This window comes from Epinephelus moara, chromosome 20 (genome assembly GCF_006386435.1).
Source record: "Epinephelus moara isolate mb chromosome 20, YSFRI_EMoa_1.0, whole genome shotgun sequence".
In the NCBI taxonomy this organism is placed as follows: domain Eukaryota; kingdom Metazoa; phylum Chordata; class Actinopteri; order Perciformes; family Serranidae; genus Epinephelus; species Epinephelus moara.
The window spans coordinates 36,679,965-36,696,683 of record NC_065525.1 but is presented as its reverse complement, the minus strand read 5'-3'; the positions used below and the strand labels follow the sequence as shown (position 1 = coordinate 36,696,683).

General features: G+C 40.1%; 2 protein-coding genes across 3 annotated transcripts in view; both read left to right on the top strand.

Annotated features, from left to right (window-relative positions):
- The window catches only part of slc6a13 (solute carrier family 6 member 13), a 22,992-nt gene extending 15,344 nt beyond the window's left edge, over positions 1-7,648 (top strand). Inside the window, exons 9-15 of the mRNA XM_050073423.1 lie at positions 1,572-1,696; positions 1,896-2,008; positions 2,156-2,293; positions 2,566-2,668; positions 3,033-3,133; positions 3,430-3,600; positions 6,594-7,648. Coding sequence (XP_049929380.1) covers positions 1,572-1,696; positions 1,896-2,008; positions 2,156-2,293; positions 2,566-2,668; positions 3,033-3,133; positions 3,430-3,600; positions 6,594-6,758 — 916 coding nt within the window. The 3' untranslated portion in view covers positions 6,759-7,648. The remainder of the gene's footprint in view (positions 1-1,571; positions 1,697-1,895; positions 2,009-2,155; positions 2,294-2,565; positions 2,669-3,032; positions 3,134-3,429; positions 3,601-6,593) is intronic.
- A 5,672-nt stretch (positions 7,649-13,320) lies between these two features.
- The window catches only part of mon2 (MON2 homolog, regulator of endosome-to-Golgi trafficking), a 58,452-nt gene continuing 55,053 nt past the window's right edge, over positions 13,321-16,719 (top strand). For both annotated transcript variants that reach the window (XM_050073418.1, XM_050073417.1), the window contains exon 1: positions 13,321-13,819. In XM_050073418.1, the coding sequence (XP_049929375.1) occupies positions 13,712-13,819 (108 nt within the window). In that variant the 5' untranslated portion in view covers positions 13,321-13,711. The remainder of the gene's footprint in view (positions 13,820-16,719) is intronic.

Here is a 16,719-nt window from a genome sequence, read left to right as displayed (position 1 = left end):
GCGGGAACTGCCCATTGGTTCGACAGCCCATTGTTCCGACCATATTAAACTCATTGTTCCGAAGTCCGTTCCAAAATCATCATGATGCCCTGTGGTTAAGGTCTGGTTAGGTTTAGGCACAAAAACCACTTGGTTAGGGTCAGGAAAAGATCATGGTGTGGGTTAAAATGAAAAAAAAAGTGACAAACACATAAGCATACGCCCGCAGCGAGCCGTTCAGCACCGCGGACAGTCGGACTAATGGGATGTTGAACCAATGGGCTGTCAAACCAATGACATGGACCCAACTTTAGCTAACATTAGCTAGAGATGTTAAAGCTGCCCTGTGGAGTTTTTACATATTTGTCCATTACATTACAGCCACTGCCAAACGAGTTACTGGGATGATCATTGAACGCATCTCCACCACACAACAGTCTCTGGTTTGCTTAGAAGCGCTATTGCCTGAGCGACATTCCCGCGCTGTCGCACAGGAAATGGCGCATTTGACATAGAGTTCAAAGAGCACATGCGCAGTTGGAAATGTCGGAGACGACGAAGCTAACAGAGGAGCTACTGAAAGATGTCTGAAAACCCAAAGAAACGGCCCAGGAAAGCTTCTGAAGCTTCTGGAGCTGGTCCCGCTGGTCCTCCCCAACCTCCGCAACGTTCAGAAGAAGGAAAAAAGGCAAAATGAGAGAGTGACAAACACAGAAATCAAACCAGAGTAAAGCCCGTTTCACACAGAGCGCGCAAAGCGCAGACCTCCGCCGACCAACCCATTCATTGTGTATGTGCTACCGCGGCGCAAGAGCGCACTGCTTTGCCGCCGAGCTGTCTGTATATTTGTTCACTCGTATTGCCGATGTCATCGAACGGCGCACACTGACTGTTATTGTTGCAGTACTCGGAAAAACACAGCAGATGGCGCAAATAGGCAAAACTCCACAGGGCAGCTTTAAAGATAACTTTATATTTCTGTCCAGCAAAGTGACAATATGTTGCCTCAAACACAATGTTGACTTACCTTAAAACAGAGGTGGACATCCTTGTTAATCACGTTGAGTTGATGTTGTGGTCTAACGTTACCACACAACTTCATCCAAAGGGGACACTTTTCTCAGTTGAGATGTGGTTTAAAGTGTAAAAAATACACCTCGTCACCCAGCCTCTCAGGATACCTTGTGTCGGAGTTGCATGTACCCCATGCACACCGTTTGACCATTTTTAAACTTCAAATCTCTGAAAAAGTTAATAAAACCGAACAAAACTGACTTTCTGTAATGCATTTCAATGAACGTCCAGGCAGAGAATGTCCGAGTGTATGGGAATGGTTATATGCACTGTGATTGGCTCATCGCGTTTGAGGGCGGGACTTAGCCATAGGTCAATTGGCATTATGATCGACTATGAACACTACATCTCTATCTGTTTTAACTATCAGTAAAATTTAACACGATACCATGATAGCTGACATTTTATCGTTATATAAAGGGAATAAAATCTCTCGTCCAGACAATGTCGGATACCATTGTAAACCCATCAAGACATGCAGTCCCTAATCTTTATATGTCTCTCTGTGTTATTTCCAGGGATTGCCTGTCGCTCTGTTTCCTGAACAGTGGAACCAGTTTTATCGCAGGTTTTGCCATCTTCTCCATCCTGGGCTTCATGTCCTACGAGCAGAACGTGCCCATCTCAGAAGTGGCTGAATCTGGTTGGTTTTTCTTTTACTGTTTATTATGAAAATCATCACTTCAGTTATACTCTCCTCAGGGAGTCCAGTGGAGATATGTTCTTCTATTTACATGTGTTAACTTTGGTTGGATTATTTTAAAGGTTTAATGCTATTGATATGATACTATGAGAATGTGTATGTGTTTTTAATGATAATGACATTTAATATCTGTCTACAGGTCCAGGTTTGGCCTTCATCGCCTATCCTCGTGCTGTGTCCATGATGCCTTTCTCCCCTCTGTGGGCCTGCTGCTTCTTCATTATGATTGTCTTCCTGGGTCTGGACAGTCAGGTGAGATCAATATACGCACCACACAAACAGAGAATTTCAACATTAAAAATGCTTGGTAGTTTTTGGATGACTCAGCAGCAAAAAAAAGAGGCTTATAGATACACGCATATGTACAAATGTCACACTTTTTGTTTCTTTCTTCACCAGTTTGTGTGTGTGGAGAGCCTTGTGACAGCCATGGTGGACATGTATCCCTCCACCTTCCGACGTAAAAACCGCAGGGAGCTCTTCATCCTGGCAGTGGCCGTAGTGTCCTTCCTCCTGGGGCTCATCATGCTGACAGAGGTTGGTCTCAGTGACCCTGCTTCATGAAGCCTTTACAATTGGTTGGTTTGATTCCAACCCTTGGCCCTTTGCTGCATGTCATTCCCCCTCTCTGTCCCCCTTTCACGCTTTGAGTGTCCTATCAAATAAAGGCAAAAAGGCCCAAAAATATCTTTAAAAAGAAAACTGTTAAACGGTTTTGTAATAAGCGGAGTTTCTTATTATCGGACAGCATGTAGGTTTTCTTTTGCTAGTTATACCTTTTAGTTCATAACCCATGTCCTTCTCCACAGGGCGGCATGTACGTCTTCCAACTCTTTGACTACTACGCAGCCAGTGGGATGTGCCTGCTCTTTGTGGCTATTTTTGAGACTGTTTGCATTGCCTGGATTTATGGTGAGTGTGTTGGGCAGGCCATTCATGAAGGAGGGTATTTAAGAGACAAAGGCTTTATTCTCACTGGGCGCTATTCATAGCAGTCCACAATGCCTACTACATTCAGCCAATCTGTGAGAATGAACTTTTTGTTTTGAGTGTTATTTCAGTCAGTTTATTTGGTAAAAAAAATTAGAGCATTTAGTAAAATCACAATGAAGTAGCCGACTGTATTAAAGCAGGTGTTATAGTTGCTAAGCAGCGCTTTCTGTCAATCTGGAATATCAATAACGTTGTTTCCTTTTCCTTTCAGTCTTGATACAGATGACTGTTTGATTCAGATGTAAGTCTACGCTGCGTTTCACCCATCTCTCCCTAATTACAGGTGCCGACCGTTTCTATGACAACATAGAGGACATGATTGGCTATCGCCCCAGCCCTGTCATCAAATACTGCTGGCTTTTCTTCACCCCTGCTACATGCTTTGTGAGTTTCACATTCATTTTTTTTAATTTTTTTTTTTTATATATGCATGCTTTCACTCGGCTCTCCTGAGACAAGAGCAGCCTCTGCTGGCTGACTGTGAAAATGCATTTTAATTTGCAAACCACAAATGGTCAAGGAAAGCTTCTTTATCTATACCTTTAAAAGAGGAAATATAGGTTAAAGTTAAGGATTATGATCAACTATTTACTTAAAGTATTAACTGGTATTTTGAATATCCGTTATGGCAAACAGCCATGCATACAGTAACATTAAATATCTATCTGTCACTGTCTCAGGGAACATTTGCCTTCGCCTTGATCAAGTACTCACCTCTGAAGTACAACAATGAATATGTATACCCATGGTGGGGCCATGGGATAGGCTGGCTCCTGGCCCTGTCCTCCATGCTGTGTATCCCTGTCTGGATAGCACTGAAGCTTTACTCCACCCCTGGAACACTGAGAGAAGTAAGTTTCGCCTTTAGATGCAAAGGATTAACTGGCTCTGCTTTTGTCATTTCAGAAGAGTGAACCAAGGAAAGAAAGCAGCCCACATGATTATACATAGTTGGGGAATGAATTGTGATAAAGCTGCACATTTGTATATTAGCAGTGGGTCACGTGATTATGTGTATGTGAAAGGGGTCACTCTTAGTTGCAAAACCACAGAGAATTATCACCCGACTGTACTCGGCTCTACTGTGGGGCGTTTAAGCATCTTTCAGCTCATTGTTTTCGCTTCACAACTCTACTGTTGGGTTCTGTCTCACCGCTCTCATTGACCTTGTTTTGAAAGCTCTGATAAACCCGCTGCACACTACTGTCCAGCACCAAATGGCAGACGGAGTTAGCAACTAGCTGAACATAGTAGAGCACTTAGCAGCTAAAGAGACAGATATTTCCCTTGGTAGTTGGTGGTGCCCAAAACAGAGCTAAAAAAGGGTGAATACTGGGCTTGCATTCTCACATTCTCACTCCCAAATCGTCAAATATTGACACTTGGCCAGAGGTCCTCAGCATCCTGACACACTAGGTACCCCTCCTGCGTCAGCTTTGGATGCACAGGGAGTGACAGGGGTGGTGTGTCAATGTATGCATGTTACCTGCCTTTTGTCCTTTAAAAATAAACTTTTTTATTCACAGGAAATGTAAATTTTCTGCTCATTAAATGCATCCAACCGCTTTTGGAAAATAAACATAAAATAAAGATAAAACATTTTGTTGTCAGGTTTACTTCCTTAGGTTTAGGCAACAAAACTAAGGGGTTAGGTTTAGAAAAAAAATCATGGTTTGGCTAAAAATAAGTGTGTTTCCTAACAACATTATGTAACATAATGTATGCTACACATACTAGCACACTATGTTGTTATTAAAATAACTCAATTGACATGACATGAACAGTAGGCTCCCAGGTGAAAGTCCAGAGTTTTTTTGACCCACCCACTCAGCCTATACAGACTTTCTTGCTCTTTATACTACAGTTGTTCCCTGGTGGGTCTCATACCACTGCTCAATTGTGTCTGAGGGCCACTGACCAAGCACTGGTATTCAATAAATGAATGAATGAATGAATTTATTCCAGTCTTACATCTCAAAATATACATAATTCGTTCACACTAATATGTACATATTGACTGAAAAGGTGTAGGCTGAAGCAAAAGCTTATTTAGCCCACCCTCTTTACACACACGCACACATACTCAAAAAAACAACAACAAAAACAGCTCACAATGCAGCCAACAAAAGGCTGATAACTGAGAAATAAGAACAATTTAAAACCACAAAACAAAAAATGAAGCCAAATCAGATCTCTGTCATGTATCTTTGAATTGCTGACTTTTTATATAATGTTTTTAATTGTAATAAAGAAGTGCTAAGTTTTAATTCATCAGTGGAACTATTCCACAGACGTACTCCTTTAACAGAAATACAGTTTATTTTAGTGTTTGTTCTGACTGTTGGTTTTCTAAACATCTCAGTTCCTCTGAGCTCATAGTGTCTATCTCTACCTTCAAAAAGAGTCTGTGTAGTGTTTGGAACAAGGGTATTTTAAACTTTATATATAAACTTTATTGTGTTCAATTCAACTAAATCATAAAATTTTAGTATTTGCAGTTTAATAAAAAGTGGATTTGTTGAGTCTTTATATGCAGCATGATTGATTATTCTAATAACTTTTTTTTGTAACATGGGTTTTATATTGGTTATATACGTATTGCCCCATACTTCAACACAATATAATATGTAAGGCAGAAAAAGAGAACAATACAATATGTATAGAGTATGTTTATGTAATATATATTTGTATCTATGTAGTATTGTTTTTGTTTTAGATATTTTGTTTTTAACATTGCTTATGTGTGATTTCCAGGTGAGTTTATAATCAATAATCACACCAAGAAATTTATTTTCATAAACTCTTTTTAATTCAATATCATTAATTAATTGAATTTTAATTTGCCGTTTGGAGAAGACAATTTAGTTTTATCTATGTTCAAGGAAAGCTTATTAAGGTCAAACCAATTTTTTAATCTCTGTAGCCCCTTTTCTGCCTTGCTGAGAAGTAATTCTAAGTTTTCCCCTGAGCAATATAAGGTTGTATCATCAGCAAATAATACATAATTGAACTCGTTAGTCACACTACAAATGTCATTAATATATAGAATGAACAACTTGGGCCCCAATATTGAACCCTGCGGCACCCCTTAAGTTATTTTAAGCATATTGGACCTCACATCACTTATTTGCATATACTGGCATCTATTGTCCAGATAATTTTTTAGCCAAGCGTGTGCAATTCCTCTGAACCCATATCTTTCAAGTTTATGTAGCAATATATTATTATCTATTGTATCGAATGTCTTCTTCAAATCTATGAAAATCCCTATTGTATGCTCTCTATTGTCCATTGCAGTGGATATGTCTAATTTCATAACTGCCACTGAAGTGGAGCAATTTGTTCTAAAACCATACTGATGAATACTTAACAGGTTATGTTTGTCAGTAAAGCTTTCCACTCTGTTTGCAAATACTTTTTCTAATATTTTTGAAAATAGGGGAAGTAGTGAAATTGGTCTATAATTTGAAAATGCTTGTCTCTCTCCATTTTTATAAATTGGGATTACTTTAGCAATCTTCATTGCATCAGGGAATGTGCCTGTTTTTAATGATTGATTGCATACATATGTAAATGGTTTAATTATATGTTCTGTTGTATTTTTAACTATAAACATATCAATATGAGTTGGGAGTGAAACCAGGTTGATTGATTGGATGTACAGTGAACTCTATTTTTCTGCTTGTCTGCATGTTTTGCAGTAATGATCTTGACTAATCTCTCAGATTATGTTACTGATTTAAGTCTTAATTAAATAACTTCCACTGGTGCTGGTTCCTGTATATTAATCTTCTGTTTGAAAAAGAAGAGACATCTGTTTCTCAAATACCTTTTTCATTCACAGCGCTTCGTTCTCTTGACCACTCCTTCTGATGAGTTACCGAAGACGAAACAAGAACAGGAGAAGCTGCTGGCCATCTTCGCAGCAGACGGCGACAGCCACCATCAGAAATCCCCTCCCACTAAGGACGGCTACTTCCCTGTTGATGAAAAGGAGTCTCATTGCTAGAGACTTGAGGGTTGGAATCAGAGCCTCGTAGAGGTCGAAGGTCACTCCTCAGCTTTGACACTCTGTCTGGCCCCATCCCAATTCTCTCTGCAATACCTCACCAGACAAGGTGGCGAAACAGGCACGGACTTTAGGCGTCACCTGACCTGTAACTGCTGATCTGCTGCTGGAGCTTTGTACACTGCCCTCTGTATGATGGCAACAGCATTCCTTTCACCAGTTGGTTATCATTCTATTTACCAGTGGCAGTCATATGTACACTTGAAAAAAATGTGGCCATTGTTGTCACACAGTGGCTGAGATTTCACATTTGATGGTGTCTGCTTTCTAAGGAAGCATTTTTTTCTGTTATGGACATCTCTAATGTTCAGTTTTTCTGACACGACATTCCGGTTACTTTATAGACTCTAACAGTAAATATGCTGCGGATGGAGCACAAGAGGCGTCACATGAATCGAAGCTGTGTGTGTTTAAAAAAACATACTAATAATGAATGCTTGAGAATTATATGTAGCTGAACTGACCACAACACAATTAAGCATTGCGATGTCGTTATGTGCTCTTTTGCAGTCTTCTGATTATTGACATGATTTTAATTTAGTCTGTTCTGCCTTATCTCTAATGCATTGAATGTTATGAAGTGGAAATTTTAAGTGCCTGGAGGAGACAGTTGTGCCACTTAGATAATCTGAAGAGGGCAGGCTGGGTGAAGGGTTTCATTCCAAATCTCTCTTGTCATCTGTCTTTCTGCTGTATAATAATGAACTCTTTAGATGTTGGAATGAGTTTATGATCATTGATTGCTGATAGTGAAAACTTTTACATATATAACTTTTATATGCTAAAAATATTTTTTATGACTGAATAAAAAATACTTTGATTTAAAACACTTTTTTCTTGAAAGATGTCTTTATATTTTGTGGGATGTGCTGTTCATTACTCATTCATTCATTTTCCATTTTTGTTAATCCTGTTGGGGGTCACAGGAGGGGCTGCAGCTGACACCGGACGAGAGGTGGGACACACCCTGGACAGGTCGCTAGGCTGACACGTAGAGACAGACAACCACTCTCATTCACACCTACAGTCAATTTAGAGTCAGCAGTTAACCTGCATGTCTTGGGACTGTGGGAGGAAGCCGGAGTACCTGGAGAAAACCCACGCTGACATGGGGAGAACATGCAAACTCCACACAGAAGGGCTCCCCCACCCTGGGGTTCGAACCAGTAACCCTCTTGCTGTGAGGCAACATTGCTAACCACTGCACCACCAAAAACCACTGTGTTCATTATTCAATGCATGAATGATATTAAATTAATTTTTGGGTCAATTTTGATGATCAACAAAGAAATATTATAAATTTCAGTAATGTAATCCTCATTTAGAATAAAATCTATTTTGCTATCAGATAATTTATGATGTTATGGTGTACACAAGATAATGTGCTGTCTTCAAAAATGTTTTGCATTACATCATTTTGCATTTAAAGGAACACATTACTAAACTGCAACATGTACGACAAAGTAAAATGAATATATTTTAATATTAAGGACAGTTGAGATGTAATTGATTAACACCTCATACTCGACTTGAAGATGTGGTACGTGTTGAGCCAAGTTAGTTTAGTGGACATTCCATAATTCCACTATAACATATTGGCAGTGATTATGGTAAAGAATACAGAACATGTAACACATTGTAATACAGAGAATTCAATGTAGTATACACAATGTGTAAGGCCCATATGTCTAGACTGGAAGTAAAAACAGTGGTTTGCTGTTCATTAGTCGCATACTATATAATTTATTGTATTTCATCATTCAAAAACATTATCTACTGACCTTTGACAGCATTGTGTGTCTTGCTGATGCTAGTCTAGTGTACAAAGTGATTAATGATCTGGCTGCTCCTCCTTTAAAAGAGTTCATACCCCTGCGCTCAGACAATGAGAGGACATCTAGGACGACCAACAGAGTGTTGAGAGAGTTTTGCAACTGTGCCGAACAGCACAGATCTACTGAGTTTGGTCGATCAGTCTTCTCTGATAGAGCTACAAACTATAGTGGAAATCAGTCCCAAGTGAGATAAGACAGCAACAGCTTTGTTGGTTTTAAATTTAAGATGAAATCATGGCTAAAATCTATGGAAGCGTATTGCATTCACTTGACAAATAAAAAAAGCCCTGTTTTTCTTAGTAATGTTTTCTGTTTTTCTGAGTAACTTATTTATTCTTCAGTTTTTTGGTGTATTTTTTTTCTGTTTTTCTGAGTAATATTTTCTGTTTTTCTGAGTATTTTTTTTCCTGTTTTTCGTGGTAATTTTTTTCTGTTTTTCGTGATAATTTTTTTTCCTGAACGAGGAGACAAGATACTTAAAAATCTCGCGAGAAGCTCCCACCTGGCACCTGCAAGTGACCCCTGCATCCATGGTGACTCCTGCTCATGGATGTATTTTGCATCTGTGCTCCTGCTCCTAGACAATTTCAGCTACGGGATCAATAAGGGTAAGGCACGTAATTAGTTACACACAGGGTATGATAATGATAAAGCTATGTTTTTGACTGCATATTACTCAGAAAAACAGGGAAAAAATTACTCCGAAAAACAGAAAAAATTACTCAGAAAAACAGAAAAAATTACTCAGAAAGACAGGGCTTTTTTTATTTGTCAAGTGAATGCATTACGCTTCCGTAAAAATCGACCCAATCATGTACCCATCACACATGAACTCAAACACTTGATCTTAAATTATGAAATCTTGTTATATCTTGTAGTTGTACTGATATTGCTGTTGTTTTTGTTGCAATGATTTAGTGTTGTGTTGTCTTGCTATTGTTATTGCTGATGCCGTTGTGTCATGTTCTATTTTGTAGTTGTGTTTTTTTATATAATATTGTCTTTTAGCAGAGAAATTATTCTCTGTTTCCTGCCCAGGGACTACAGATGATGTAGGTTTAGCTAAGTAGCTGTGCAATGTCCCTATTAAATAAACAAATAAATAATCTAACTCACAAAATGTCACCTACTGTGCAACTTTAATAGATTTCTCATGCTGTTTCACAGAAGTCCACACAATGTGTGAATCATATAGATATAATCTTTAAAAAGTCCATCACACCAGTTATAAATAAACTTAAAGAAACAGTGTGTAGTAACATGAAGTGGTGAGGATTGTGAATTGCAACCTGCTGAGACTTCTCCTGGTTAGATTTCCTTCAGTGTTCGATGTTCAGGTGGTTTTTACCAGGAGCTGAATTATCCACAGAGGTCTCCTCCTCTCCAAAGCAAACAGGCCAGGTGACTTAAACCTGTAAAAACACTGGATGAAGCAGTGTCATGTTAAAATAAATCATAGCTTTTAAACGTTTAAAGACATCTGTCACTTTAATTTCAGCTTCAAGTTCATGTCATTTCCCATCTGTGGAATGCATAAAGTTCTTTTTATATAAAAATCCACAGGCTGCACTTTTATGGGTAATCCACTTCCCTGTCCCTTACACTTTCATATCAGCAGGCTGGTTTTGATGTCATTTCACATCAGCAGGATTCTGGAATAAAGAAAAACAACTGTTTACCAACAAACACATACAAAAAAATCTGAATGTCTTGTACAAGAGGAGAGGTTATTTATAGTCGGTGACGCTGGGGGAATAGAGTGACTTACACAAATCAGCTTTATGCTGTCATTTCCTCACATCTCAAAGTGAAATCTCCAGACATGCTTGATGTATTCTCTTTGAATGTTCTGACAAGAGTCAGAGTGTGGTGCACAAGAAAGTTAACATCTCAATTTGACATTAAGTGAAGTGTTATGACCAGAGTTGAGAGGTTTTGGTTGCAGTGCAGCTCTGAGCATCTGAGAATTGATGATTTAACGTGTCAAACTGTTTCAAGTTCATAATTCTAAAGTGCTACAATCAGAAAAGTAAAGTTCATGAATGTGTGCGTAATTTGATTTAAAGGTAACGCCAGGATTCAGAACCCACAGATCAACCATGCTCTAATCAGAAATTTTGCGTCATTGTACTTCATTCAGCCAACTAATCTGAAAGAAACTCTACTTCACCTACAAAAGCACTGCCACTCTCTTGTTGCTGCTCTTTCTTTTGTTTGTTGTTTTCCCTTTCATCACAATTCAAAAGGATTTAAGGAGGTGTGGAAGTTTGTTCTGCAGCTCCCTCAGGATAAGAGCTGTTTCAGCAAGACAACACAAAACTCCAGCAGCCTAAAAAGAACAGAAAACAATGGGCGGAGGGTTTCTTGTGAGATGAGCAGCTCCTACGAGTTGAATACTATTGAAAGACTGACTTGTTTCATGGCTGTTTTAAGCTTACTAAGAAAAAGGAATGATTAACACATTTTCTTTTGATAAATGTTGGATGAAAAAGAAAGAACAGAATTCGGAGCCAGGACAAAAAAAGAACCAGAAAGTTGGTACAGTCTTTTTACTGTTATGGCACAATGGAGACCTGCCTCTGTGCATAGGCAGGTAGTATGTGGGCTCCTTCTGGTTGTCACTGTGCAGCCTCAGGGAATGGATGCTCCTGTTTATATCTGCACATATCGTTTTTTTCAGACTCACAAACAATATCCATGCTGACTGTTGCTCCTACCTTAGTTTAATGCATCTCAGTGCTTACAGCAAGCCTTCTACCTAATGATTTCACTTAAAACAAATACCTGTAAGGGTACCTGGTAAATTGGCAACTGAAAAATGTTTAGGAAATATTATATAAATATGAAAATATTTCAAATTCAGTGAAACCTAAATAATTTATGAAGCCACAGTCTGAATAATATGTTTTCAATATTTAATATTCTCTGGATCCTAGTATCTCAACTAATTTTTGAATTTTGAATATCAGTTGTATAGTTAATAGATCATTTACCTGAGTAAAAGGAGCTAGAACACAGTGTTTTATTTAATAAAAAGCACAGACGTACCCCATCAACAACTATACTTAAGCTATCAAAAGTAAGAGTAGTCATGATGCAGAAGAATGGCAACTGTCAGTGTTATATTAGTACATATTTTATTACTGAATTAATATGGACTTGGGGGAGTCTCGTGGGGGGCACTGCTGGATTATGGGGTACTGGGTCATTGAGACGAGCCATCCAGTCCCTGTATGACCAAAGTTAGAGCTGCGTCCACATACTTGGCCAGGGTTGTCCCTTTTTACTGATCCTCTTTGAGATATCCATGGCTAGGATCTCGAGGCACAGCAGGGTGGTGGAAGGGGTCTGGTTTGGGAACCTCAGAACTGGATCTCTACTTTTTGCAGATGATGTGGTTCTGTTGGCGTCATCACTCTGTGATCTCCAGCATGCACTGGGGCGGTTTGCAGCTGAGTGTGAAGTGGTCAGGATGAGAGGTGCTTTGCTTGGCCTGCTGCCCCCGTGAGAGATAAGTGGATGGATGGTTTAATATACTGATGCAAAACATATAAGCAGCATTTCAGTGTTGTAGCTGCTTAAGTTAAATTTTAACCAGGCTACTTTATATATTATTGGGCCGCTTAACCTTAAAAAAATCCTTGGGGCGTCGGTGGCTTAGTGGTAGAGCGGGCACCCCATGTACAAGGCTGCTGCCGCAGCAGCCTGAGCTCGACTCCAGCCTGTGGCCCTTTGCTGCATGTCACTCCCTCTCTCTCTCTCCCCCCTTCACACTTGTCTGTTCTATACATTAAAGGATAAAAAGCCCCAAAAAATATCTTCAAAAAAATCCTTCTATTTTATAAATAATTTATGTGTTTTGGGATACAGATAGAATACATACATACATACACTGACAGATAGATGTACTTTGCTGATCCCAAACTGGGGGATAAAGGCTTTGCAGGGGAGCAGTAAAAAGACAGTAATACACATATCACACTAATATCTCTACAATACAAAGAAAATAAAAAGTATAATGTAATAAACAGTAAGATAAGATAAGATATACTTTATTGATCCCTTAGTGGGGAAATTCAAGTATCACAGCAGCACAAGACAAAATCAAAGGACATTAAATAGAATACGATTAAAGAGAACAAATAGAATGTAAAAATTAAAAATAATAATTGATAAATAAAAGATAAAATAAAATTGCTACACCAGATGAATAAATCAATAAATATACTCAATTACAAATAATAAAATACAAAAATGTATCCATAGGATAATGTAGGATCTGTGTATACATTAAAGAAATGTTCAAATTTTCAGTTTTAGTTTTAAGAATGCGGTGGGTGAAAAAGATGTGCAAATTCGCAATGTGCAAATTTATTAAAGAGCAAAACAGAGTGGAGTTTGGTTGGGACAGAAAACTATAAAGCTGACAGTTGCCTGTCTTGTGAATATAAATACTACATCCCACCACTATATAATTAATACAGTTTAAAAAGCAGCTGTGTGTAAAAGTCCTGCTGCAGCTTCTTCCCCAGCCTTTGGGCGGTGCATGTCGACATGTACTGCAGACGTGGCCTGTCGCTGTCGGGCTGTATCAGGCTCGCCCAGCAGGGGTCGCTGTAGTCAATACCCTGAATCGGTCACTGTTTACGGAAGTCCAAGTGACGTGTCACTGTCCAGCGAAGCATTGTGGGAAGGAAAGTGGAGCTGACGGCCGCTGATGGCAGACTGCTCAATTTGACGAATATCTTCGATAACTGAGCAGCGTTAGGAGACAGAAATAAAGGGGAACGATGCTGTTTCACGGAGCTAATGTCCACGGGCTGTGAAGAAGAAGAACATATGCCGGTGTCATCGCTGCTCTCCTGCGCAGGGGCGCTCGAAGCACAGAAGTGGGATACTGTGTCAATGGACCGCGGCGTTTTTATTTTCTTTCACACGGCAGCCGAATAAAGTAGCGACGGATTATATCCCCGCTGTGGATGGGTGGGGGGCGACTGCGCTCCCGCATTCCTTATCGTGTGAAGTTTCGTGAGATATCTGTCGAAGACGCCGTCAAAGATGTCGACCAGCAGTCCCGAAGCGGTGAAGAAATTGCTGGAGAACATGCAGACGGACCTGCGGTCCCTGTCCATGGAGTGCAAGAAGAAATTCCCTCCTGTCAAAGAGGTTAGCCGGCTAGTTAGCTTCACTCAGCCGTTACCCTGGTGTTCAGCAGCATGCCTCATGTGTGGATATGATGCTATATTCTCAATAATTTACATTTCACTGTACATATTTGCCTTTTTGAGCCCGTTCCCCCACCGTACTGGGCCTCTACTCTGCTGTGGGACGTGAACAGTGAGTTTCCTCGTACTGTACGGGTAAATTAAAAGTTGTATCAGCTGTTGGGCCTTCCTGCAAACCAGGCGTTCAATTAAAGGGTTATACATAGTAGTAGTTTTAATTCCCACTTAATGTGGTGCTGTAAAGTCCTGTCACATTATTGTCCAGCCATGGAAACATGGAGAATACCGTAAAACTTCTGTTAAAAGCCTCGTCCCGTTTAAATGCTTAGTTCCTTTTACATGCCCAATGTGGCTGCACATTTTGACACTCTCAGTTAGAAGCCTGGTCTGGTTGCCATCATTTTTGTTACAGAAGTTCTTCGAATACATAAAACCAGGTTGTGTGCTACCTTTGAGCTAGTTCAAATTAATGATTCATATCTGATACCTTATCTGAAGCCCAGTTTTTATACAAGTGATACTCATACTGGTTGAAATAATTTGTATTTCCCATCTTTGCTGAACAACAGTGTTGTGTCGAAGGAATTAAAGGCCTGCCCCAGATAAATTTAAGCATATAATAGCCTGGGTTTTTAATTAAAGTTTTACTGTATGTCCCCCATATATAATCTTTTGTTAAAATGTCAATCTATCTAAGCTACACACACACATTTCCGCATTTGTGCACCATAAAATCTTCAAATTACCCTAAATAACTGTGACATTGCCTCCAGATATGCTGCTCCCATTTTTCAAAGCTTTGAGCGCTTCAGAATTTCCTTTCAGCCCTGTTATATGTGAGAAACCTGAGATGTATATCACTACTAAACTCAAAACACTTAGCTCGGCTATTTAAATACCACTAGTGAGGACATGCTTTCTGTGATTTCTGATAACCACCCGCTTTGACTTTGATACCAGAGCAATGGAGCATTATTGAGTGAACAATACCTAGGTGAGCTATTTTTCAGCCATGTGTTTTGTTTTTGATAAGTGTCATGGAAGATCCCTGTTTGGCCCGTCTAGGATGTCACACTGCAAGTTGGTTTCACAAACAAGCTCGCCAGTGTTGACACAGTCAGGGACCGTTTCATATAAGTGTTTTGTTTTTCATATTCCTTGGAAGGACTTACTGTTTGCGGCTGGCTGCTGACTGGCGTCGTTGTGTAGCAGTGCTGCTGACATCATGGCTTAGTTTAGGAACAGAGTAGTACAAGGAGGTGCAGCGTCAGAGCCTTATACAGTGCATGTGTATTGTTAGATTCAGATGGAGAACAGTCAGACCAGTTTTATGACTCCATTGTGACAACACAGCCAGTAGTCCAGAGGGCAGGGTCAGAGTTCCTTTACATCTGTGCTGCATTTTCTTTTGAACCTTAATTTAATGGATAAAAGGTAAACAGAGAAATTTGAGGCTGGATAAACACAACCTCCTTTCACTGTCCATCATGGCTTGACTGTGTGAACATATAGAAGCTATTCTATTATTTACCGGTCACTAAAATGCACACAGAGAGCAGCTAGTGTTTGCCAGTGTTATGTGATTTAACTGACACCATCTCAGTCAGATCCTCTTTACCTTAACACCCTTTAATTCCCAGGATTTAGCAAGCTCACTGTTTGCTTGCATATGCAACAGTGCTCACAGAGGTCATTAGATGAAATGCTGTACTGTACCTATGGGGCTTTTGAGGCCAAGGAAATATTCGTCAGCCGGCCCAGCGGGGCAATACATATCAGGATATGTTGGCTTAGTTTGTTTTCCCTCAGGTCTCACCTTGGTTAAAGACAACATTACAGTAGAGAGAGCAAAACAGTCCAGCAAGTGCTTTCAGTTCATATGTCTCAGTCGTTGCACGCAGCACACATCTGGTCTCACATCTCTGGCTGCTCGCTGGCCCTTGCCTAGGGGCTTTGTGAAGCATCTTCTTTAATACTGATTTGTCACCACCCATGTTTCTTGGTTCTTATCAACATCTTTCCCTCGGGGATCGCAGCAGTGCAGGGGAGCCACTTTGATGCTGCCCACAACCTGAGCTCACTCACGCTCCGCTTGATAGTGTTGTGATTGGAACAACCTTTTCCAATTTGAGCCGTCGTGGTTATATTTGCAGAGATGTTATTGTGCCACAAACTAGCTGTGTAGCGGTGGCTGTGGTTGTGAATTCAAATTGTTAGCGTGCCTGTTGGAGCACACAAATGTAGTCCTCGCTCTGTCCGTTCTTGGACTGTGATTACTTTTCAAGAATTTCAGTTTTTTCAACAGAGCTCTGCATTTGCTGCTCAGACATTTTAAGTGAATTACTGTCATGTAATAAGTGTTGCATCCTTACTACAAAAAGACCGAGCCCCTGGCCCATGTACATTCCAGTTCCTCCCCCATTTCCCAATCCATCTCCCACAGAGCCATTGCGCTAAAGGGCCAGTGGTTTCCCAGGGTTAATAGGAGCCAAGAAGAGTCCCATTGATTTCCCTGCATCATAGCATCACACTCAGAAGCTCTGTTTCACTGAGCAGCAGTCAGTGAAACCACCAAGACTTTGCTGTTTGTGTTACGATTGCTTTTGCCCAGGTGTAAAAAGAAACCATCAAGCAGTCAGCCCTCCGCTCTCTCAGTGGATCAGTCAGGTGCTGTCAGCTGCATGTGACTCACAGTGAAAAGTGACTGCTTGTCTCGGGAAAACCTGCAGAATTAATGAAAGCATTATGGGCAACCTTTGTGTGGCTCGCTTAGCACAACTCATTTGTCAGACAGGTCATGTAGGCTGTACAGAGACGAAGCCGAGAGCAACATGGAGTGAG